Source organism: Anomaloglossus baeobatrachus, chromosome 6 (assembly GCF_048569485.1).
Source record: "Anomaloglossus baeobatrachus isolate aAnoBae1 chromosome 6, aAnoBae1.hap1, whole genome shotgun sequence".
NCBI classification, from domain to species: Eukaryota; Metazoa; Chordata; class Amphibia; order Anura; family Aromobatidae; genus Anomaloglossus; species Anomaloglossus baeobatrachus.
The window spans coordinates 512316163-512340278 of record NC_134358.1 but is presented as its reverse complement, the minus strand read 5'-3'; the positions used below and the strand labels follow the sequence as shown (position 1 = coordinate 512340278).

The 24116-nt window shown below is 48.1% G+C and overlaps 1 protein-coding gene and 1 long non-coding RNA gene across 2 annotated transcripts; both read left to right on the top strand.

The window, feature by feature from the left end:
• Nucleotides 1-879: 879 nt before the first annotated feature.
• Nucleotides 880-5652, top strand: LOC142244520 (uncharacterized). The gene is made up of 3 exons (XR_012724565.1): nucleotides 880-955; nucleotides 3222-3315; nucleotides 5596-5652. It is a non-coding gene; the product is annotated as an uncharacterized LOC142244520 (long non-coding RNA).
• Nucleotides 5653-6128: 476 nt separating this feature from the next.
• On the top strand, nucleotides 6129-21188 carry LOC142243969 (microtubule-associated serine/threonine-protein kinase 3-like). The gene is made up of 13 exons (XM_075316159.1): nucleotides 6129-6140; nucleotides 6792-6877; nucleotides 15443-15648; nucleotides 16916-17054; nucleotides 17155-17287; nucleotides 17435-17600; nucleotides 17770-17871; nucleotides 18122-18244; nucleotides 18394-18503; nucleotides 18593-18684; nucleotides 19287-19369; nucleotides 20678-20767; nucleotides 20993-21188. Exons 1-13 carry the CDS (start codon nucleotides 6129-6131, stop codon nucleotides 21133-21135), a joined length of 1485 nt encoding a protein of 494 aa, XP_075172274.1. The 3' UTR covers nucleotides 21136-21188.
• The last annotated feature ends 2928 nt before the right edge of the window (nucleotides 21189-24116 follow it).

Below are 24116 nucleotides of genomic sequence, written 5' to 3'. Positions count from 1 at the left end.
TTGTCTCCGTGTGGAGCACATGGACACCCGTGTACGCCGCACAGTAACATATCAGTGAGAAATCACTGGTGTGTGTGCAGACCTACTAATGTTTATAAGTCTGCGTATGTCCGTGATTCTGATACTTGAAAAAACAGTAACATACGTACCAGAATCACTGACGTGTGAAGGGGGCCTTATAATCATCTGCCACTTTAAAAATTCATCACAGGATTGCATCATGACATCACTCATGACATCATCGAGCACCATCACAGAATTCCAATATTATGACATCACAATGCACCGATTCTACTTATTCCAGTGTTTGCAGCCCCGGTGTCACTCTTGTTAGTGATTTGCTACAGAGCTGGTGATTTACTGACTGCGCTTGAATTTGCTTGAATTTGTTTGAAGTTGTTTGACTTTGCTTGAAATGTCTGACATTTCTCCAGATAGACTTCATGTGCTGGCACTACTCCAGGGGATCCTTACCACCTATACCCCTGACATTGTGCTACCACTACCCGATGGCGTCCTCAGCTTCACTTACCGGCTGGTTATGGAGCTCGTGAAGGACTGCCTGACCAAATACAACCAAGGTCGTATTAGCTCAGAATATCTTGAGCATTTACAAAAGAACATCATGATATTAGTACAACAGGTAAGTAGCAGACAATCTGCAAAAATCATATAGAAATAATGGAATATAATGATAGAATACAAGTCTATTTACATACAATATTTCTTTAGGCCAACATCAATATAATTTATGACTTATACCAAATAGAAATTAAATGGGGACATAAATGGCGTCCTACAGTCTCCACTTTCTCTTATAATTTTCCATTTTTATTTATTTTCATCTTTATAGGCTGAAGAACGATCCCAAAGTGGAGATTTGGCCTTTTTTAAACAATTGGCCCAAAATGTCCTGTATGTACTCGAGTATCTGGCCCACTCACCGGAGCACCTGGTAAGTATATAATCATCTTCTATAACTCATGTCCTTGTTGTCTGATGTTGTCCAGATTACCAGTCATATATCAGAATTTCAGATTTATGAGTTCAGAGGCCTCACTGTCCACTCCAGGCAGACACAACCTGTCTCTGCAGCTCCTCCATCTCTGAGGACAGTCTGTACTCAGTATTGCGGAGTTTATATTTCCACCTCTGTCTCACGCTATCATCAATCACAATCTTATTCTAAACGCTCTGATAATAGACATTATTGGAGAACTGTTGTGTATATATACAAGTCTTTTATATATTACTACTGTACTTGTCGCGGGCGGAGGAGGGGTCGCTGCGCTCTCCCACTGCTCGGGTCCGGCTGCCGCTGCTGCTGCGGCTTGCTGCTGCTCGGTGGCTCGAGCGATGGGCCGGATCCCGGGGACTCGAGCAGCGCTCCTCGCCCGTGAGTGAAAGGGGTTTGGTTTTGGGGAATTATTGTCCGTGATGCCACCCACGGTTGTGGTGATTTTTGATAGCACCACTGCTGCTCTGTGTGGGGATCCCGGGAGCGGTGACAGGGAGCAGCAAAGTTGTTAGTTCTCCCCTCCGTGGGTAGGGGGTGGTTGTCCCGGGGCCCAATGATGAGGTGGAGGATGAGGGATGGCAGGGCCGGTGCAGGGCTTGGTGAGGTGCAGGGTCGCGGGGGCAGCGCTGTGCCTCACGGCACGGTGGTACTCACTCAGCCTGAGATGATGACACAGTTCTCGGTAAAACACACGGCTGGAAAGACGGTTCCCACGGACGGCTGCTGTTGCTTTTCCCTGGTAGTTAACGGTGACTGTCTCCTGTCTCTTTCCCTGCACCTATGTTCACTGTTGGTAGCGATGGATTCCCACCGGTAACCCGCTCCCCGACTTGGATATGGGCCGGAGGAGCCCCTCTTTGCCCGCAGGCGCTGGCCCTGAGAAACTGGTGCATTGGCGGTGGCGGTGTCTCTCTCATACGGTTGGACTGTTGCCTTCAATCGGGACTTAGTTGTTTAGAGACCCGGATGTCCCCTTCACTGACGGATTTGGCAAATTCACGGCGACTCCTAGCCTTGCCGGGATCCGAATGGCCCCTGCCAATGGTGCTGGCTTCTCCTTGTGTACCGGTCCGGTACCGCTGGGCCACCACCCGTCCGCGGTCCTTATGGTAACTCCGATTAGCCACTCCTGCAGACGGTCACCGCCGTCTGCTAACCTTGCTGTCTCGGTCCGGGGCACACACCCGGACCAACTTCAGGCTTTCAAACTGTCACTTTTCCTCCTTTCACTTTCACTGCACAACTCCGCTCCTTCCTTTCCAAAACTCTAACTCACACTCATCTGCCTGGTTTTCCCGCCTCCATGACTGTGAACTCCTTGGTGGGTGGAGCCAACCGCCTGGCCCACCCCCTGGTGTGGACATCTGCCCCTGGAGGAAGGCAACAAGGATTTCAGGTCTAGCTTAGGTGTACCTAACCGGGGTGTAGGGTGTGGTGATGTCATTACCTGTGACCCCTGGCTTGCCCAGGGCGTCACATACTAGTTGTAGAACTTGTCATTGCCTGGGATAGTAACTGTCTCTCTGTTTCTCTCCCAGTCTTTATCTGTCTCCCTTTCTGTCTCTTTCCCTGTATCTGTCTCTGTCTCTTTCCCTGCCTCTTTCCCTGTGTCTGTTTCTTTCCCTGTCTGTCTCTTTCCCTGTCTGTCTGTCTCTTTCCCTGTGTGTCTGTCTCTTTCCCTGTGTGTCTGTCTCTTTCCCTGCCTGTCTGTCTATTTCCCTGTCTCTTTGTCTTTCTAGCTCTGTCAGTCTGTCTCTTTTCCTGGCTGCATTGTGACACACCAACATTCCATTTAAGGGCGTGGCTGCGCATTCTTCTGAAGCTCTGACTGCTCTGTGGCTCCCAGCTCCATTGACTTTAATGGAGGAAGGATTTTTTTCGAATAACTGTAAAGCACGGGGTTAAAATTTCCCCTCAAAATATAGTCTGTGACGTTCCCTGAGTCAAATGGGGCGTCTGTGCAAAATTTCGTGATTGTGCATACGACGGTGCATGTTCCTTTAGTGGACATACACACATACATGCATGCATACATACACTCAGCTTTATATTTTAGATGGATTTACTGGAATGAGAAGTTGAGTATAATCCACAAAATACTGAAATTATCAAGTAATTTCAGATTTAGCCCTTTCTGTCTTATGTATACTGTTATTTAGTATTTGTTTAATGTTATCATAATTGTATATATTATATCCTTCAGGAAACACCAGAAGATGACTCCAAAGTTGGGCAAAGCCTGGATATCGCTGACCCGAATATCAGTCAGCTAGGATTAAAAAATGATCCGATTAAAGGTAAATCATTCATTTAGTTTTCTTCCAAACACATTAATATTATGGTGACACTAGATAATATGTAGACGTACTCTTCATCCTCTGTATTAGGCGGGTGACGGCTTCTGAACCTCCTGTAGAGTATATTGGAAAGTAGTGATGGGCGATCGTGCTCGCCACAGGTCATTTCTAGATTGAGCTTCAAGCATCTGAGTTTTAAAATGCTCAAGATTCCCATTGACTTCAGTTATGCCTGGTACTCGAGTCGTGTTGGAGAACCCAAATGCTTGATCAAGTAACGACCAGGGGCAAACAACCTCGCTCATCACTAATGGAAAGGGATTGTGTAATTTTGATTCTCTTTTCTGTGCTCTTCTCAGCCCAAAAATGCACAAGAAGATCTTACAGAAAAATTCTTGAGTTCCCCACTGACTTCCATTATACTCGGTACACGAGTCGAGCCTCTCTGAGCATCCAACAGCTTGTTACATGTACCAAGCACATGAGCATGGTAGTGCCAGCTCATCACTAGATACTAGTACCGAGCACCCGAGCATGGTAGTGCCTGCTCTTCACTAGTTATGAGTACCAAGGACCCGAGCATGGTAGTGCCCGCTGATCACTAGATACTAGTACCGAGCACCCGAGCATGGTAGTGCTCGCTCATCACTAGTTATGAATCCTGAGCACCCAAGCATGGTAGTGCTCGCTCATCACTGGTTACTAGTACCGAGCATCTGGCATGGTAGTGCTCACTCATCACTAGTTACTAGTACCAAGCACCCGAGCATGGTAGTGCTCGCTCATCACTAGTTACGAGTACTGATCACCCGAGCATGGTAGTGCTCACTCATCACTAGTTACGAGTACTGAGCACCCGAGCATGGTAGTGCTCGCTCATCACTAGTTACTAGTATAGAGCATCTGGCATGGTAGTGCTCGCTCATCACTAGTTACGAGTACCAAGCACCCGAGCATGGTAGTGCTCAATTACCACTAGTTACTATTACTGAGTACCCGAGCATGGCAGTGCCCGCTCATCACTAGTTACGAGTACTGAGCACCCGAGCATGGTAGTGCTCGCTCATCACTAATAGTTATCACTGGTGAAGTTCAGGTAAATGGTCTTCTAATAAAGTTTTCGCAAGTTATCACGGGATCGCACTGTTAAGTGAGGTCATAGAAACCAGGAAATGTTCCCACAAGCACAGTTAGAAGACTTCTCTCTGCCACCCACCTGCCCTTCTCCAGCAATAAAAACATTATAATTGTGCTTGCCTGTCAGCAGTTTCTCTGTCGCTATCACACTGGTTATTTGTCAGATTGGAACATTTTCTCTCCGATCAGAGCACAGACCAGTGTGACAATGGTAGATTGTAAAGCTGCAGACAAGCAAGATAAGAATATTCTAACAAAGTAGCAATATGGATCCAGGAGCAGCACGTTTCCAGTGTCTCTGCCTGCGCATGCGCATTAGAAGCATTCGTGGTGCAGAGGCATCAGTGAGAAGCCACGTCATCCACAAAATGCCATTATGATTGTATTGAAAAATAGTTATATACTGTAAAACAATGGATTTTAGATACTGACTGTTATAAAGTCATTATTTAAATTAAATAAACAAACACATATATAATTCTAATTATTATTTTTTAAAACAGCTAGATTTTTAGTGATAGGTTCAATTTAAGTACTAATGCCATCTAATACATGATGTTAAGCAAAGGGAAAAAAAAGGAACAGCACTCACCGATAATAGCTGTGAAGTATTCAGGTTTATTTCATGGTCGGAGGATACATGCTTCGGCGTTACAGGGAGGGAATGAGGATGGTTTAGCACAGAAAGACTATGGCCGTTTCGCCCCTGTAGGTGGGGCTTCGACGGCTCTTACGTGTAAGACCCGTCGAAGCCCCACCTACAGGGGGGAAACGGCCGTAGTCTTTCTGTGCTAAACCATCCTCATTCCCTCCCTGTAACGCCGAAGCATGTATCCTCCGACCATGAAATAAACCTGAATACTTCACAGCTATTATCGGTGAGTGCTGTTCCTTTTTTTTCCCTTTGCTTAGTGTTTCATGCTCTGATGCTTTTGGAACAAGCACCCCGTAGCTGTATTCAGCATAGTCCGACCTGGAAGTTTTTTCTTGTCACAGTAGAGATCAATAGCACCGTGTGTGCTTTCTGCAACTAGTCGCTGGTTGTTTGATGTGGACAGTCCTCAGTGGAAGTAGTGCCCCGCAAATCTTTCTTGTTATTACTGTAATACGTGATGTTTCTTCATTATTTTATCATTATGTTAGAGACGACTGAGCCGGCAAATGCCGATGGTGGAATATGTGAGACACCAGAGATCCACAAAGCTACCAGTGTAAGTATCAGATGGAGACATCTTTATAGCATCAGATAATGGGGTATGTATGATACATCCAATATGACAACGGGATATCTCTGTTCTTAATGTAGATCAGACCTGGTATATGTGATGATATCATTATTATGCCTGTACCCTCTGTGTGATGGCCCTTATTATCCCCTGCAATGTAATGATATATGTGTATGGAGGATTTCCCTTATAATATAATAGTGTCTCTGGCACTCCGTGCTTGTATTATGTCCTCTATATCTGCTGAAGTGTAATCAGTGGTTGTGACATAATATACAGTAGAAGGGAAAAGTTGATGCATCTGAAGCTTTTATCTTCCTGCAGCTTCCACTTTCCCCCATGATAAAGTGGCCGACAATGTGCTAAGTGCTGCGAAACGTACGTCGGGGTCTTTCTTCCACCTTCAGACCTTGGTAATGCCTCCGTTACTCCGGGTGTAATGTTTCTCCTATGCCTAGAAAGGTTTGACAATTGATGGATGTCTCTTTGATCTCATTACACTGTGACTTCATGGCCAATCTCTTTTCTGCCATTTGGCAATATTTTTGGATCTTTGATCATTTGTTCTTTTTTTTTTTTGAGAGGCTATATATGTGAGTTTCATCTACATCTGCATTACCATTGGTCTGTACCTGATAATAATTTTTTGTCACTCCCATTTTCCTCCTGTATTACCATCCTATGCTTTTTAACTGTGTTTATGTCCTTGCACTGTGCACTTGGAATTTTTTCAAGAAATTTTTAATTTATTTCAGCATTTTACTCAGGTTCTCTATTTTTTGTTTGTACTATGTCCTCTATATCTGCTGAAGTGTAATCAGTGGTTGTGACATAATATAGAAGGGAAACGTTCCTGCATCTGGAGCTTTTATCTTCCTGCAGCTTTTATGCCTGAGGGTCACTTACGCCTCAGTATTTGGTCAGTATTGTGCATTAGTGTTTATTTACCAAGACCAGGAGGGGAACTTACAGAAAAAAAATGGTAATCATAAGATTGGCACTTGTTATGTGTTTTGGAGACACTCCTGGGTTTTGGAATACAAATAAAGATGAAACACTGAATAAAAATGCTGATGTCTGAATAAAACCTTTTGTAATTTCTTATTCTTTTAGGTTGTGATTGGATCATTTAACTCAATGATAAAGCCATGTAAGACTGACTTTAACCCGATTAAACTGATCAGCAGTGGATCTTTTGGGTAAGTTTTATTTTGGCATAATATATATATATTTCCAATGGTGCTAATGATGATGAAAAAGCAAAGTTATCCAGCTGTTTGGATATAAGAACTTTAGCAATTTATTAGTGCAGCAGCAAGGCAAACACCAACGCGTTTCAGACATAGAACAATCCTTAATAAGTTCCCTGCCCCAGATGTCTTGGTTTTTGCCTTCATGCAATATTTTTATTTAACCTGGAAGGTTTAAAGGGAACCTGTCAAGTCCAATATGCACCCAGAACCACAAGCAGTTCTGGGTGCATATTGCTAATACCTGCCTAACTGTCCGTGTATACACTAGCACAGATAAAGAGATCTTTAGAAAAAGTATTTCTAAAGATCTTTTACCGTCTGCTAATGAGCAAGAGGCCTAGTCCCCTGGACGTTAGTTCCCCTTGCCAGTCGCCCTCATTTGCATATTAGTACGCCCCTGTGGGTGTGCTAATGTGGCGGCCTGGACAAGCCAGAACGTCACAGGTACTGCAACAACACACCCCACACCCCGGTTAGGCACATCAGCCGCACACACAAATCCTTGTTGCCTCCCTCCAGGGGCTGATGTCCACACCAGGTGGGGTGGAGCCAGGTGGTTGGCCCCACCCATCAAGGAGTACACAGCCCTGGAGGCGGGAAAGGAGTTCAGTTTGCAGAGTAGTTGAGTTGAATGGAGGGAAGTAGTAGTAGAGGAGCTGACTGACTGTGTCCGGGTACATGGCTTGGGCACCTAAGAGCAAGGTTGGCAGACGGTGTTGACCGTCTGCAGGCGAGGCCGATTGACGCACAACCGTAAGGACCGGGGTCGGGCGGTGGCCCACCGGTACCGGACCGGGGAGCGAAGAAAAGCCAGCACCATTTGGCAGGGCCTACGGACCCCGACCAGGCTTAGAGTCGCCGTTAAACCAGTCAAATCCGTCAGCGACGGGAACATCCGGGGTTTCCCAGCAGCAAAGACCTGACTGAAGGCAACCGCTCAACCGTGAAGGGAAATACAGCTACCGCCACAGCTAGAGTTCCCAGGGCCAGAGCCTGCGGGCAAAAAGGGTCTCCTCCGGCAAACACACTGCTGGGGAGCGGGCTACCGGTGGGAAGCCATCGGGGCCGAAAACACATTAAAGGTGCAGGGAGAGACATTCACCGGCAACCTACCGGGAGTGACCACCGCAGCCGCTTGTGGGACCCGTCCATCCAGCCGCTTGTTTCACCAGAGACTCCGTGTACGTTACTGGCTGAGTGAGTACCACCGTGCCGTCGGGCACTGCGCTGCCCCGCGACCCTGCACCTCGCCAAGCCCCGCTAATCACATTCCAGTCAACACCGGGCCCCGGGACCACCAACCCCCTACCTACGGAGGGAAGAGAAACATCTCAGCTGCTCCCAGTTAACGCTCCCGGGATCCCCGTCCAGAGCAGCGGTGGTGTCCCATTATCACCACACACCATGGGTGGCATCACGGACTACATCCCCAAACCAAACCACCCTTTTCACTCCCTGGATCCGGCCCACCGCTTGAGCCACCGAGCAGCAAGCAGCGCCGGACCCGAGCGTGGTGGTGAGCGCAGCGGCCCCCTCCCCGCCCGCGACACTAACATGCTAATGAATGTGCAGCATCAGAGGAGATCTCACTCACCTCTCCGCCGCCATCGAGTCCAACGACGGATTTTGGCTCAGTGCTCATGACCCCGGAGTTTGGGTCATGTGCACTACTTCAGTTTGAAGCCAGGATGCGTATACCCGGCTTCATAGTGCGCATGACCAGAACTCCGAGGTCATGCGCAGTGAGCCGAAATCCCGATGCGATGGTGGCGGAGAGGTGAGTGAGATCTTCCTCTGACACTACGTATTCATTAGCATATTAACACACTCTCAGGAGCGTACTAACATGCTAATGACGGCGACTGTCCAGGTAACTAACGCCCAGGAGACTAGTCCCCGCTCTCATTAGCATACAATAAAAGATCTTTAGAAATAGTTTTTCTAAAGATCTCTTTATCTATGCTACTAGATACAGGGACAGTTAGGCAGGGATTAGCAATATGCACCCAGAACTGCTCATGGATTTGGGTAAATATTGCACCTGACAGGTTCCCTTTAAAGCTCTAGTAATAAATTGAGGAAACCTTATATCAATCGGTCAGATTCCTTTGTTTGCTTTTGTGAAGCCCCACAAGTGCAGTGTCGGTGCATTACCTTCAGGGACTCCACGCAGCTGGACCTTGTCACAGGTAGGAAACCTTCTTTTAGGATTGTCGTGACGCCACTCTCAGAATTGCGGTCAGTGGGGACCGCCACTGCAGATTAAGGGATGCCTGGGGCTGATGGTGGGTGCAGTCAGTTGTAATAGCCTCCTGAGAGTGAGGCAAGCCCCAGGGCCCTGTGCAGGTGTGTAGAACCACAAGGCGCAGAATAACTCCACACAAGCAGAATGTCTTTCAGGGGTTTTACTCACAGAAGGTGGCAGAGTGAGTAACCCGGGCGTAGCTGGGATGAACCAGGCTGGAACCAGGTGTCCTTCAGGCTGACTGATGAGGGTGACTACCGACTCGCCTTCCTTAGCCCTTCTGTGGTTTGTGGTAACCCCGACTTTTAGTCCCTATGGGGGTCACCCAGGGAAGTAACTGCTCCCCTCGTTTGTTTGCCGTTTGCTTGTCGCCTGGACCAGATCACTCCAGCTGCTTGCCTCCTGTGAACTATGGGCCCTCACTGTGGCTACGTGGCTGCGGCTTTTGGGTGTTGTGGCGTGGGCTTTGAGGGCCCCACACCGGCAGGTTTAGCAAGGAAAGGTGGATCTATCCCCGCATCGGGATCTGCCGCCCGTTTGGGCCTGGTACTCCCTGACAGTCTCCGTACTTTCCACTACGCGGCTCTCTCTCCAGCTGTGTGTGGGGTTCAGGCAGCACTACCAGGTGACCGTTCTCCCCCGTCGGTAGTCACTGCGCGGACGCTGTTAGACTGCAACAGCTCCAGGGTCTGCTTCTGCTCCAGACGTCTGCTCTCCCTGGACCCCTGCACTAAACCGGCTCACTTGAGGGACCTGCACTGCTGCTCTCCCTGGACTCCTGCACTAAACTGGCTCACTTGAGGGACCTGCACTGCTGCTCCTGTCTGAGCTCCACTTCATGCTCCTCACTCCTCCACACTCTGCTTCAGACTGTTCTCCTCCTTCTCCCTCTTGTGCCTGCCTACGCCACCTAGCAACCAGGCTCTCCACCACACCCCTTGAGTGGAGATGGAGGCTTTGCCCCCTCCACCCTTCCAGTGGAGGTGAAGGCTTTGCCCCCTCCTGGGATCCCCAGGGGTCCTCTCAAAGGTACATGTGTGAGACCTGATCACTATGCGCCTGTGTAGTCACACCTCGGTCAGCCTTCTGGATTACCTGTATTGTACTGTCCCCAGCATGGGTGCAGTACTCAGTGGTGCCTGACCAGGTCAGGGGCGCCACATTCCCCCTTAGTTATCACCAGCACGTCCTCGGGCTGCAAGACAACATTTTAAAATGCATAAAACATTAAAACATGGTAAAACTTTTAAAACCACCAGGTACCATACATCACCACCCTCCACCCACAAGTCCGTTAACCCACCCTAAACCCTTTCACGTTGGCCGCGCCTTCAGCCACTTCTGGCAGGATGTAGAGGCGGCTTTCATGGTCTGGTGGTCTTCAGGGCATACCTGGCCTGGTGAAGCCGCGCCTTCAGCCTCTTCTGGCAGGATGTAGAGGCGGCCTTCACAGTTGGTGCTGACCAGGTACCCTCTTTGTGGTGGAGAGCCAGGCCCCATAAACAGGCATGCTCCCTGGTTGCAGGCGAGCCAAGGCCCCATAAACGGACGTGCTCCCTGGTTGCAGGCGAGCCAAGCCCCTAAACAGGCTGGCTCTGGTGGTGGTACCTCTGGGGTAACTATTTACACTGCGAGAGTTTGTGGCTATAGCCAGTTCATAGCCTTAAGGTTCATTTTTCAAAGTGCAAAAAGAGGTTTCTCACATTAGTTCATGTGGGCACATTCTTGAACATTAACGTTGCAAACTTTTCAAAACTTTAACTTGCTGTACTTTACTTTACTTTATGCAGATTCCTCCTTACCAGGGCTTGGGCCTGTAGGGCTGCGGCACCTGTTGTTTTCTTCATTTCTCTCATCATCGGAGGTAGTCTCATCAGTGGGTTCTTTATCTTTCCTTTCTTCTTCTGTATCTGTTTCTTTTTCTTGTGGTATGGAGACAGCTGGGTTTCTATAGGAATCTCTGGTACATGGCGTAACGTCAAGTGCATACCATCCTCTTTCTCCCTGATGCATTGTGAATTCCACTGTATCTCCCATCTGTAAATTCCTTCCTGGATGTCCTCTGGGCAAATGGGCTCTAACATCCCTTCTATTCACGAATATGCCTTCTTTCATACCAGGAGCTACTATGAAACCATATCCTGATTTCAAGCTGAAGTCTTCTACTACACCACGACAAAGTGGACCTCTAACCTGGGATTTGGCCCTTCTCAGGAACCGTTTCTCTTCCAAGTCTCTGGCCATGACTTCGTCTTTCTGCTCTGGAGACTGCGGTGCAGGGGAAAACTTTGTTCTGCTACGGCGCCGTGTCCTACGGGCTGGATTCTGCTGGGTTGCTGCTTCACTGTTTGCAGGCTCCCAGGTGAGGTTTCTGGACAAATCTTCCTCTTCATCCCAGCGGGAGTACGGCAGCATCTCTGGCTCTGGGCATGGATCCACTGCTGATGGCTCCGGGGTCAGCTTCTCAGCTTCCTGGCCTCCTCTCCCCCTTAGTTCTTCCGAGCACTCCTGTTGTGGCAGCGCCGGGGATGGGTGGTCATCAGCAGGCCCGGGCGGGGGACTCTTTGGCGTGGTTGCTGCAGAAGTCGCCTTGGGGGTGTGCGGAGGGAGCAGATACCGGTCCACCATCTCCTGTGGGAACTGGGCCTCTAGGTCAGCCTTCAGCTTCCAGTATGCGGGGTCCTCTCCTATCAGGGACTTCCTAGCAGGGACTTCCTTAGACTGGGGAGCGGTGTCTGCTCTGGCCTTGCGGGCCGGGGTAAACAGAGGTACATTCTTGTCTTGGCGGGCCGCGCCCTGCATGGCGGCGGCCTGGTCTTGGCGGGCCGCGCCTGACATGGCGGCGGCCTGGTCTTGGCGGGCCGCGCCTGACATGGCGGCGGCCTGGTCTTGGCGGGCCGCGCCTGACATGGCGGCGGCCTGGTCTTGGCGGGCCGTGCCGGGCATGGCGGCGGCCTGGATCAGCGTCGCTGTGTCAATCAGGGTCGCAGCTGGAGTCTTAGCGGGCGTCGCTACTGTGGCCGGTTCTTGGCGGGCCGGGCAGGGCATCGCTGCGGCGGCCTGGATTGGCGTCGCAGCCGCGATGGGATCTGTGCAGACTGGGCTGGGCGTCGCGGCAGCGATCGGAGCTTGGCGGGCCGCACCTGGCGTGGCTGCGGCCTGGTTCGGCACCTCGCCTGCGGCGTGGATGAGCGTCGCTGCTGCGGTGGGGTCTTGGCGGGCCGGGCCTAGCAAGGCGGCGGCCTGGGTCAGCGTCACACCTGCGGCATGGATGAGGGTCGCGGTGGCAGCCGGATCTTTGCGGGCCGGGCAGGGCATCGCTGCGGCGGCCTGGGCTTGGCGGGCCGGGCAGGGCATCGCTGCTGCGGCCTGGTCCGGCGTCGCCGCGCCGGGCGCCTCTTCAGGGACCGCGGGCGTGGCAGCAGGGGTCGGGGCACTCGCGCTGGCAGGGGCAACACTGGACTCACCCATCGGTGGCACCATCGGGGTCTGAGTCGTCGCCGCTCGGTCTGGCACTCGTCGCGTGGCTCTCCCCTCGTAGGCCTGAACCGCTGCAGCCATCTCCAGAAGCTCCATGCGTTCCTCTCTGATCTGCTCTACGACCCGTGTCTCCAGTCGGTCGCAGAACTGGGCAAGTTCCCGATACCACCAGGCAGCGGAGCCTGGCTCTGGGTTTCTGCGTTCAGACGCCATTTCCTCTGCGCCTTCTTCTGCACGATTTCCCAGCAGCGGACTCGTCGCTGCCTCCAGTAGCAGGCTCTTCAGTTTCTGCTCTGCCTCTTCCAGCAGCAGGCTTCTGGCTCCCTTTCTGTCCCGACGTCTCTGAACGCCTCCGCTCTCTTCACTTGCGAGGTCAGGACTCTGCAGGGGATCTCTGGGTAGCCACACCTCTTCGTGGGCGGTAACTCCTCCCAGCGCGGGCTGCTGTTGTTTTTCAGCGCGCTTTTCATGGTGGCAATATGGCGGCGCTTCCAATTTTCCAAGCGGACCGCCCAGGCACATGGTCACCTGTCTGGACAGGTCTAGTCCTTATCCTGTTCGTGACGCCAGATGTGAAGCCCCACAAGTGCAGTGTCGGTGCATTACCTTCAGGGACTCCACTCAGCTGGACCTTGTCACAGGTAGGAAACCTTCTTTTAGGATTGTCGTGACGCCACTCTCAGAATTGCGGTCAGTGGGGACCGCCACTGCAGATTAAGGGATGCCTGGGGCTGATGGTGGGTGCAGTCAGTTGTAATAGCCTCCTGAGAGTGAGGCAAGCCCCAGGGCCCTGTGCAGGTGTGTAGAACCACAAGGCGCAGAATAACTCCACACAAGCAGAATGTCTTTCAGGGGTTTTACTCACAGAAGGTGGCAGAGTGAGTAACCCGGGCGTAGCTGGGATGAACCAGGCTGGAACCAGGTGTCCTTCAGGCTGACTGATGAGGGTGACTACCGACTCGCCTTCCTTAGCCCTTCTGTGGTTTGTGGTAACCCCGACTTTTAGTCCCTATGGGGGTCACCCAGGGAAGTAACTGCTCCCCTCGTTTGTTTGCCGTTTGCTTGTCGCCTGGACCAGATCACTCCAGCTGCTTGCCTCCTGTGAACTATGGGCCCTCACTGTGGCTACGTGGCTGCGGCTTTTGGGTGTTGTGGCGTGGGCTTTGAGGGCCCCACACCGGCAGGTTTAGCAAGGAAAGGTGGATCTATCCCCGCATCGGGATCTGCCGCCCGTTTGGGCCTGGTACTCCCTGACAGTCTCCGTACTTTCCACTACGCGGCTCTCTCTCCAGCTGTGTGTGGGGTTCAGGCAGCACTACCAGGTGACCGTTCTCCCCCGTCGGTAGTCACTGCGCGGACGCTGTTAGACTGCAACAGCTCCAGGGTCTGCTTCTGCTCCAGACGTCTGCTCTCCCTGGACCCCTGCACTAAACCGGCTCACTTGAGGGACCTGCACTGCTGCTCTCCCTGGACTCCTGCACTAAACTGGCTCACTTGAGGGACCTGCACTGCTGCTCCTGTCTGAGCTCCACTTCATGCTCCTCACTCCTCCACACTCTGCTTCAGACTGTTCTCCTCCTTCTCCCTCTTGTGCCTGCCTACGCCACCTAGCAACCAGGCTCTCCACCACACCCCTTGAGTGGAGATGGAGGCTTTGCCCCCTCCACCCTTCCAGTGGAGGTGAAGGCTTTGCCCCCTCCTGGGATCCCCAGGGGTCCTCTCAAAGGTACATGTGTGAGACCTGATCACTATGCGCCTGTGTAGTCACACCTCAGTCAGCCTTCTGGATTACCTGTATTGTACTGTCCCCAGCATGGGTGCAGTACTCAGTGGTGCCTGACCAGGTCAGGGGCGCCACATTTTGTCTGAATTTCAAGCCAAGTAGTAACATTTAGTTTCTGTGCCGAGGACCTTTACAGCCAATCTATTGGAAATGGTAAACTTTGGACTTTGTGCTGGCTTATGATGTCTCCATCTAGGAGTCCTGCCCCTAAAAGTAAAATTGTCCCTATTTAGGTCAGTTAGGATCTGACATGGATGAGAACCTTCCATAACTGATCGTTTATGTAGTGTTATTTGATGACATGGATTTCTACTGGTGATGACCATACATACTGTATAGTATTAGCTTTTAGTACAGAAGATCATTTGATGAGGTCTATAGACAGACTGTTAAGGCCGCTTTACATGCTACGATTTCGCTACAGCGATCTCGTTGGGGTCACGGAATTTGTGACGCACATCCGGTCGCTGTAGCGATCTCGTTATGTGTGACTCCTATGAGCGATTTTGAATTGTCGCAAAATCGTTCAAAATCGCTCATCGGTGACATGCTCCCCCCTCCCAATTATCGTTGCTGATATTTGGGCGATGTTGTTCCTCGTTCCTGTGGCAGCACACATCGCTACGTGTGACCCCACAGGAACGAGGAACCTCTCCTTACCTACGTCCAGCCTGCAATGAGGAAGGAAGGAGGTGGGCAGGATGTTCGTCCAGCTCATCTCCGCCCCTCCGCTTTGATTGGACGGCCGCTTAGTGACGTCGCTGTGACGCCGAACGTACCGCCCCCTTAGAAAGGAGGCAGTATGCCGATAACAGCGACGTCGCTATGCAGGTAAGTATGTGTGACGGGGGTGCGCGATTTTGTGCGCGACGGGCAGCGATATGCCCGTGTCGCACAAATGATGGGGGCATGTCGCACGCTAGCGATATTGGTTCCGATATCGCAGCGTGTAAAGCCCGCTTTAGTAAGAATTCATTCTAACTCAGATTTTTCTTCTCACCAGGAACGTTGAATTAGTTCGCCATATAGACACAGAAAAGATATTTGCTATGAAGAAACTGGCCAGGAGAGATCTTGATGACCAAAATTTACAACTGACCTATCTAGAAAGGGACATCTCAATATTCTCAGATTGTCCCTTTGTGATCTCCATGTTCTGCTCCTTTCCCACCAATCATCATCTGTGTATGGTCATGGAGTTTGCAGCAGGTACGACATATCCATTGTATCTATATCCAGCCCATGTTCTGCGTAAAGGGAATCTGCCACCCTAAAGCATTCATATCAGCATGTAGGTCAGTGAAAGATAAATGCCGTGGTAAATTTATTAACTATATGTTGCCTGAATCTAGAGAAAGCCCTGATTTTTGAAACAGGCAAAGGAGATGTTAAGAGCTTTATCACGCTCATCAAATTTTCACATTGTATGAAACTTTGCCCCTGAAGGTATTTTTATGCTTAGTGTCCCACGTTTGAGTGAAAATGAAAAATATCTGTGATGTCATGCACCAAAAAGAAACTGGAGTGCCTATGTAGATCACCACTGTCCTTGCTCCTGCATACTACGGGCCCTACTAATGGCACTGGCTTCACCATTTCACTGCACATGTGCTACACATCCACGCTGTATACCTAGATGTGCAAATTGCATTCCTTGTTCTTCTTCCAGGTGCACTGGGCAAGTTAAAGAGTATCAGCCACCAGGATTTTCCTATATAAACTAAAGCCAGGACAATGCAGGGGCTATGAAGCTGATTCTATATATACCTTTAGTTGTGAGATCGAATGTATAGTTTCTGAAATATAGGCAAGTAAAGTTTGTGAAATTCAGTGTTAACTGATGGCAGCTACAGAATATCTAATAGATTGGTCGGGTTTTGCTAGTTATTCCCACCTCTGTCTGCCTGCCTGTCCTTTCCTCTCTTGTTTATGTTATTAAAGGGGGAGGAAGGAGGGTGGCAGCACAGGGGGGGGGGGAGGGGGGAGAAAGGACAGGCAGGCAAACAGGGGCGGGAAAAACTAGCAAAACCTGAACCACCTATTAGATATTCTGCAGCACCTATCAATCAAGTAACAGTAAATTTCACAAACTTTACTTGCCTGTATTTCAGAAACTATACACCCGATCTCACAACTAAAGGTATGTTTAGAATCAGCATGGTAGTGCCAGTATAGCACTGGCTTTATTTTATATAGGAAAATCCTGATGGTCCTCTTTAAGGGACTCATGCTTTGCAAATGCCACTATTACTCTTAGAAACTCACAATGGGATCTAAGAGGTTACCAGGGGCAGAGCTCAGCTTTGTCTTTTAATATATGGTCATTCTGCAATATACAGTATATGCTCTACATTACACACTATACCTCTATGTATGACATCCTACCCAATATCTCAGCTTATTTCTTATTCACACTCATCATCTGTGATTCACATTGTAACAAAACCTCACCTATTATAATTGCTTTTTAATTTAGGAGGAGACTGTGGCAACTTGATAAAGTACAATGGTCCTTTACCTCTTCCCGTGGCCCGTGTATACCTTGCAGAAACAGTTCTTGCTGTTGAATATCTGCATAGCTTTGGTGTTGTGCACAGAGACTTGAAGCCTGAAAAGTAAGTGACCCCTGTAGTATAATTAAGGGAAGGAAATGTATAGTTAGTTATACAGTCTGTGGATTATTACTTGGGACTGACACCATCTTTTCTTTTACAGCCTCCTGATATCACCAACTGGTCATATTAAAGTGACCGATTTTGGGCTTTCAAAACTTGGCCTTATGAGGCCAACGTCCGACATCTACAAGGCTCCGATTGAGGACATCACCCAAGAGTTCAGAGATGATGAGGTCAGTTCTACTTACAGAAACTTGTACTTTACAGATATCTATTTCTATGATGTTTTCTCATCTAGAAAACATTTCCACTGATATTATTTGTTAAAACCATATTCTTTGATCATTATATCATTATTCTCATTGTCCTTTGGTTTCCAGGTCTTTGGCACCCCTTGTTATATAGCCCCGGAAGTCATCTTACAGAAAGGCTATGGAAGGCCTATTGACTGGTGGTCAGTAGGGATCATCCTGCATAAATTTCTTGTAGGGACTGTACCATTTACTGGATTTTCCAGAAATGATGTTTTCTACAAAATCCAAAGGAGTAAGTAAAATTATCCTAATGCTATGTGATGGGAGATGTTTGGTTTGGATGTTCAGTCAATTATTTGGTTTAGTTACTGGTTTTATATAGTTTTTTTTTTTTTTTTTTTTTTTTAATCAAAGTAAATGAAGACCTTTTACTTCTGTAATATATAATTTTTCTATCACAGGTAACATTTCTTGGGATTATTATCATTCTGTTCCTCCTCGCGATGCTAGGGACATGATCACTAAGCTGCTCATAAAAAATCCAGCAGAAAGACTTGGGACAGGTAATGTATAAATTAGTATTAATATTGACTTATTACACATCTGTGACTGGACAACAAGATCATGTCCATGAAGATCAGCACTGAGGTTCTTCACCTTCTTGACTCTTCCCCATACTTCATGCTATGACTCTCAGTATATTTCCTTCACGTCAGCAGCGCTACGTCATCAGTTCAGATAAACATAAACTATGCAGATATGGAGAAGTAATTCTGACTTTTTTTATCACTTTTTCCTACTTTCCTTTTCCAGGAGGAGCGAATGAGATCAAGAGTCATCCATTCTTGAGTGACTTAGACTTTGAGAACCTTCATAGTCAGCAGTCACCTTATATTCCTTATCTTGAGTCCGAGCTGGACACCGACTACTGTGAAAGTAAGTAGAATGGAGACATAATTTGGATCCAGCTTATATTTGTCTTGTCGTTCATTTTATGTGACTATCTGTTCTAATTCTTATTAGCAATATTGTGGTGAATGCCTGTGATTATAATAATAATCTCCAATAATATTTCTCCTTTGTAGTTCGCGCTAAGGGACGCCAACATTTGGATTCAGAAGATAGCGACTCTAGCGAGGACATTGACTGGCCAGAAAGCCTAAACTTTGTGTCATCTTCTCAAAGGCTTTCTAAGGTAAGAATGTGACTTATCAATACATAAAACCTATAATAAAAAGGGAATATATATATATATATATTTTACATTTCATTGTTTTTGTTTAGCTATATCCCACCAATACTAGGATTATGATCAACGGAGACCATGAGTCATCTCCAGATTGTTCTCTAGAGACCAGCAGAAAACACTCAGACGTGTAAGTAAATTATTATTATAAGTATGGGGGGGGGGGTCACAGGAGCATATAGCATCTGATATCAGAGAATTGGATGCTTTTTTCTAATGACACTCGGCTCAGATTCTTCTACGAGGGTGATCCGAGAGTCATTCACTGTGATCCAAGCGAAAATCGGAGTACTGGTGAGGAGAAGGAGAGATTAATTTTTACATCTTCTCCATTGGCTGTCTTCGCGTATATTGGACTCCACACAGATGTCATCCAAGTGCAGTCAGATGTTGTGAGAATCCGGTCTTATTATTATAGGGTTTAGTTCTGATATTTTTTCAGCATACCAAATACTTTACTCATGCAAGACAAGATTAAATACATCACCCACCACCCTGATTGCTGATCACTGGGGGTCTAGCTTGTGATAACAGCTGATCATTGTGACCAGTCATTAATTTCCAGTTTATTAGAGTCAGATATTACTAATGCTGTTTCATTCTCACTGATTGAAGGGGGTCCTGTGCAAGGTAGCCCCTCCATGTTGACCAATTGTCCTAATTGGTCTTATAGACAGGGATTCTTGAATTTTTATTTGTAATTAATTTATTTGTTTTTCTTCCTCTAAACAGGCAGAAAGAATCTCCTTCTGTAACTGATGTTGACAATCAGTGTTTGACTGCTGATAACAAGTCATCCTCACCCACACCGTCAGGTATGTGCCGGTCTATAAGACATTTTGTGATAGCCTATGATCAGAAAGTGTAATGTGAATGTGGACATGAAGGCTCAGAAAATCGCTGCCTTTAAAATGATGAAGTCCAAGACTAAAGTGTGTAAACTTCTCACTCTTTCATTATGGGTATTAAAGTTATATGGGGCTATACGGTCCTGTGCGCGATACTGATCCTGAACACTGAGCTTGTGGCTCGATCAGGCCCCAAACTGACCCTATTATGACCTTAATTTTACACTGAGGTTTTATGTAATGTATTATATAATAACACTGTGGCACGCTGCAACTAATGTCACATTAATAAGGGGACATAGTTACATGGCGGCACATGGAAAAGCTACACGTTTGTTATTAATCAGTTTGCAGGACATCTAATGCTCAAGACCCTAACGTGCTGTTATGTGTATATGGCATATTCTGCTTGATTATGGTGCAATTCCAGATTACCAAGACTATAGGGTACAAGTGTGCCGCCCCCACGCCAGCAGCCGCCGCTGCTCGGATCCGGATGTACGGTATGGCTCGAGAGGTTCTCCGGACCCGGGGGTCGTGCGGTCACTCCGAATAAAATGGGGACGTTTGTGTACGGGGTTGGTTGTAGGTTGTCTGTGATGCCACCCACGGTGTGTGGTGAAGTATGGCACAACCGCTGCGGTTATGGTAGACCGGGGGAGATGTGATGGCAGCTGGATGTTAACCCCTCCGCGGGTAGGGATGGATGTCCCGGGGCCCAGTGTCTTTATGCTGAGGATTGGGAATGCAGGGACCGGCAAGCCCTGCCAGTCCGGGGAGGTTACTCACGGTGGAAGAAAGCACACAAGTCCTGTGGTAAACCAAGGTGATGGTGGCCGGCTGCCGCAGATGGGTGTATCTGGGCCCACACCCGGGTTTGGTAGTTAAAGTCTCTCTCCTCTGCACTATTTTGTAGATGGGACTGCCTGGTGTGTAACGCAGGAGTCCGCTCCCGGTCCTTTGGTTGGGAGCCGTGCCTGTCCGACGCTGACCCTTGGGATCTATGGGCTCTGGCGGTTGCCCTATCCCTCTCTGTGTGTGGTTGTCTACTTCTCGGGACTTAGGTTGGGACAGGACCTATAATCCTGCCCTCAATTTGTTAATTAGCTAGGCCGTAGGTGCCGGTTCTGGCTTCAGGGTCCAAGGGGGCTTAAATGTGCCTGTACCTGGTTCTCCAGGGCTCTACACAAGAATAAAATAATTCTACTATATAAAGATATAAACTTAATCTTATAGGAGTTTATTATTGACATTTGCTTCTTATTTTCTGATAAGAATTTCCAGGTGAGAAGAAAAGAAAATTTGCATTAAACCTGAGAAAAAAGCAAAAAACGGAAACAGTAGAAGAGCAAGAACCTAGAAGACGTAAGTGTTATAATAAGCTCCATGTTGTCTGATGTTGGTCAGTGAGAATATTTCATGTGGAGCAGATGTGATGTCAGCGGTGGGATTGTCACATGTACGATGGCTGACCGTGATCCCTGTACCTGTGTATTGATGATTCCTCTACCGTCCTGCCACAATGACACCACAGCAGCATCCTCTCATGTAGAGTCCATTACTACAATAGTTTTACATCTTTTCTTATAGGTTCTATCTTCCGTCGGATGATATCATCCGCCCGGCGTGGATTATCTAGGGCTGCTCACTCCATCAGAGAAAGCTGCCTTTTTTCACGTAATCACCGGGGCACCTTAGACATCTCAAAGATAGAGAATCAGTGCCCTGAATGAAGAACAGCAAGTCCGCCACTATCAAGGCGGTATATGGGCAGCACGGCGGCTCAGTGGTTAACACTGTTGCTTTGCAGTATTGGGGTCCTGGAATTAAATCTCACCAAGGACAACTTCTGCAAGGAGTTTGTATGTTCTCCCCGTGTTTGCGTGGGTTTCCTCCGGGTTCTCCGGTTTCCTCCCACACTCCAAAGACATACTGCTATATAAATCAGCATAATAATAAGCTTCTGCCCAGCAAGAAACAGCTGCAGAAGATGAAGGCCCCTAAAATAAAAAAAGATGAAATTGATTAATGTTGCTTTGTATTTAATGGAATATTTGTGAAATTTATGGGATATCAATACTATATATCATACATGTTTGATTGCTGGGGTCCCAAACAAGAGAATATTAGCTCCATCTCTGCTATTAATGAAGCCCTCCCCTGAAGTTTTTTTTCACTAAACATGTGTCACGGTGGGTGTGGGGAGAGACACCCAGCATGTGGACTCCTGGGTATAAGGGAGGCTGAAACAGAAAGAGGGGGGGTAACCAGGGGCTCCTGCGCTGACCTTGACACTGGGGAGTCCTACGCTTGCCCTCAAACCACAGGTACCTATAAGGGGGTAGGAGGTGTGGCCCGCTAACGTCCACCTGTTTCCTATGTTCCTATGTTCACGCACAGTGTTTATGCTTCGTTTTTTCCCCACAGCCATCTAGTGCACTAGAATAAAGAACAGCAAGTCTCACTGGAAACTCTGAGATTGGCCAGATTACTTTGTCTGACCACGCTCCCGTCTTACTTGACGTCTGTGACTCTGCCTTGACCAGGAGGGTATGCCATTGACGACTCAACGATCATCTCCTAAAGAGCCCCATACACCAATCTAAGTTACGAGGTCATTTGGAGGACTATTTTCAACTGAATGGAGAATCTGTCTCCTCCCAGTCTATTCTGTGGGAGGCACATAAATCTGTTATGAGGGGTAGTTGCATCTCATTGGCATCCCATTTGAAAAGAGACGCAGGTGAACAACATAGGGAGCTCACCAGCCAGCTTGCAAAATTAGAGCGGGACATGCTTGCCAGACCCTCCGTTTCCAAACTAAAATCTATTGTGTCCATGAGGGGTAAGCTGAAAGATTTGGCAATTAGGAAGGTGGAAAAAAACAGTATTACGAGAAAAGTAATAAAGCCCACTCCCTTCTTGCAGCACAACTCAGGGATCGAAAAGCACAATCCACGCCCTTGACTATTAGCGATACACGAGGACACCTGATGTATGACCCCCAGGGACACGCAACCGCCTTCAGGGATTACTATGCTAAATTATACTCACTTCCCTCAACCCTTCCATCAGATGTAGAAACAAGAAATCATCTACTCAATGAATACCTGGCTGCTCGGTCACTTCCATCACTAGATGCGGATGCTCTTAATACACTCAATAGCCCAATCTCCGTTGAGGAATTGACTTCCACAATTAAAGAACTCCCAAATGGAAGGGCTTCGGGACCGGACGGTTTCCCTTACTTGTACTATAAAGTATTCCATGACACACTCATTCCTCACATGCAGAGTCTATTCAATTCATTCCTTAATGGTAACCCAATCCCTACCTCGATGCTGAAATCCCATATAACAGTGATTCCGAAGCCAGGAAAAGATCCCTCGGACTGTGCAAGCTACCGCCCAATATCGTTGCTGAACGCAGACTTAAAAATATTCACAAAAATTCTGGCCACTAGATTGTCAGTGTTCCTCCCGCGGCTGATTTATGGGGATCAAGTGGGGTTTGTTTTGAATAGACAAGCAAGAGACAACACCAGACGAACGATAAGTCTTATAGATGTATTAAACCACCAGAGGGGGGAGGGCATGCTCCTCAGTCTTGATGCGGAAAAGGCCTTTGATAGGCTAGGTTGGCCTTTCCTATTTGCCACACTTAAAAGATTCGGCATTGGGGGACCTTTTCTGCAGGCTATCCGGGGCTTATCTTATATACGAACCCTGAAGCCTCGGTGAAGCTTCCTCATGCGTCATCATCTACTTTCCCCATCTATAACGGCTCCAGACAGGGGTGCCCCCTGTCCCCCTTATTATTCGTATTATGCATAGAACCCCTAGCTGCACAGATTAGGGAGAGCCCAGATATTCAAGGAATCCAGGTAGGTGGGCGTGAGTACAAATTGTCGCTCTTTGCAGACGATGTCCTTTTAACAATACGAAATCCCCTGATTTCCCTGCCCAATCTGCACTCAATTCTAACTGAATACGGTAATATGTCGGGATACAAAATTAATGATACAAAAACAGAGGCTCTGCCACTAAACCTAAAGCCATCGACCATCACAACACTACAATCGGCATTTACATACACCTGGAAAAAAGACCATTTAAAATACCTAGGGATATACCTAATAGACACATACAAAACGCTCTACTCACAAAACTTCCCTTCTTTTTTTGAAGATCTCAAAAAAACACTAGCCAAGTGGGACAAGCTCCACTTATCGTTTTTTGGGAGAATGGCCTCCGTTAAAATGACGATCCTTCCAAGACTCTTATATTTAATAGAGACACTTCCCATACCGATCCCGAGATTGGCGATCCGACGAGTTCAGAAATGGTTAAATAATTATGTCTGGGCTTATAAATGCCACGGAATCACTCAGACGGTTCTGTTGACTACTAGGAAGATGGGTGGCCTAGCTTTCCCTGATATATGGAAATATTACATTGCCACACACCTGAGATGTATCCCTGCCTGGACCAATTTGACCTCGGTGGATAGATGGAGAGCAGTAGAGCAGGACTGGCTAACCCCAATCCATCTGGGTGCCTTACTGCATGGAAACTCTTCAGATGCCTCAGATGCAAGTCTTTTGGGGCCCATGGCTTTCACAAGACAAGTTTGGCGAATGGCTAGAAAAGTCTTCTCACTAGCTCCAATCAAATTTCCACTGACGCCATTTTTATACACCCCAGCTTTTCCACAG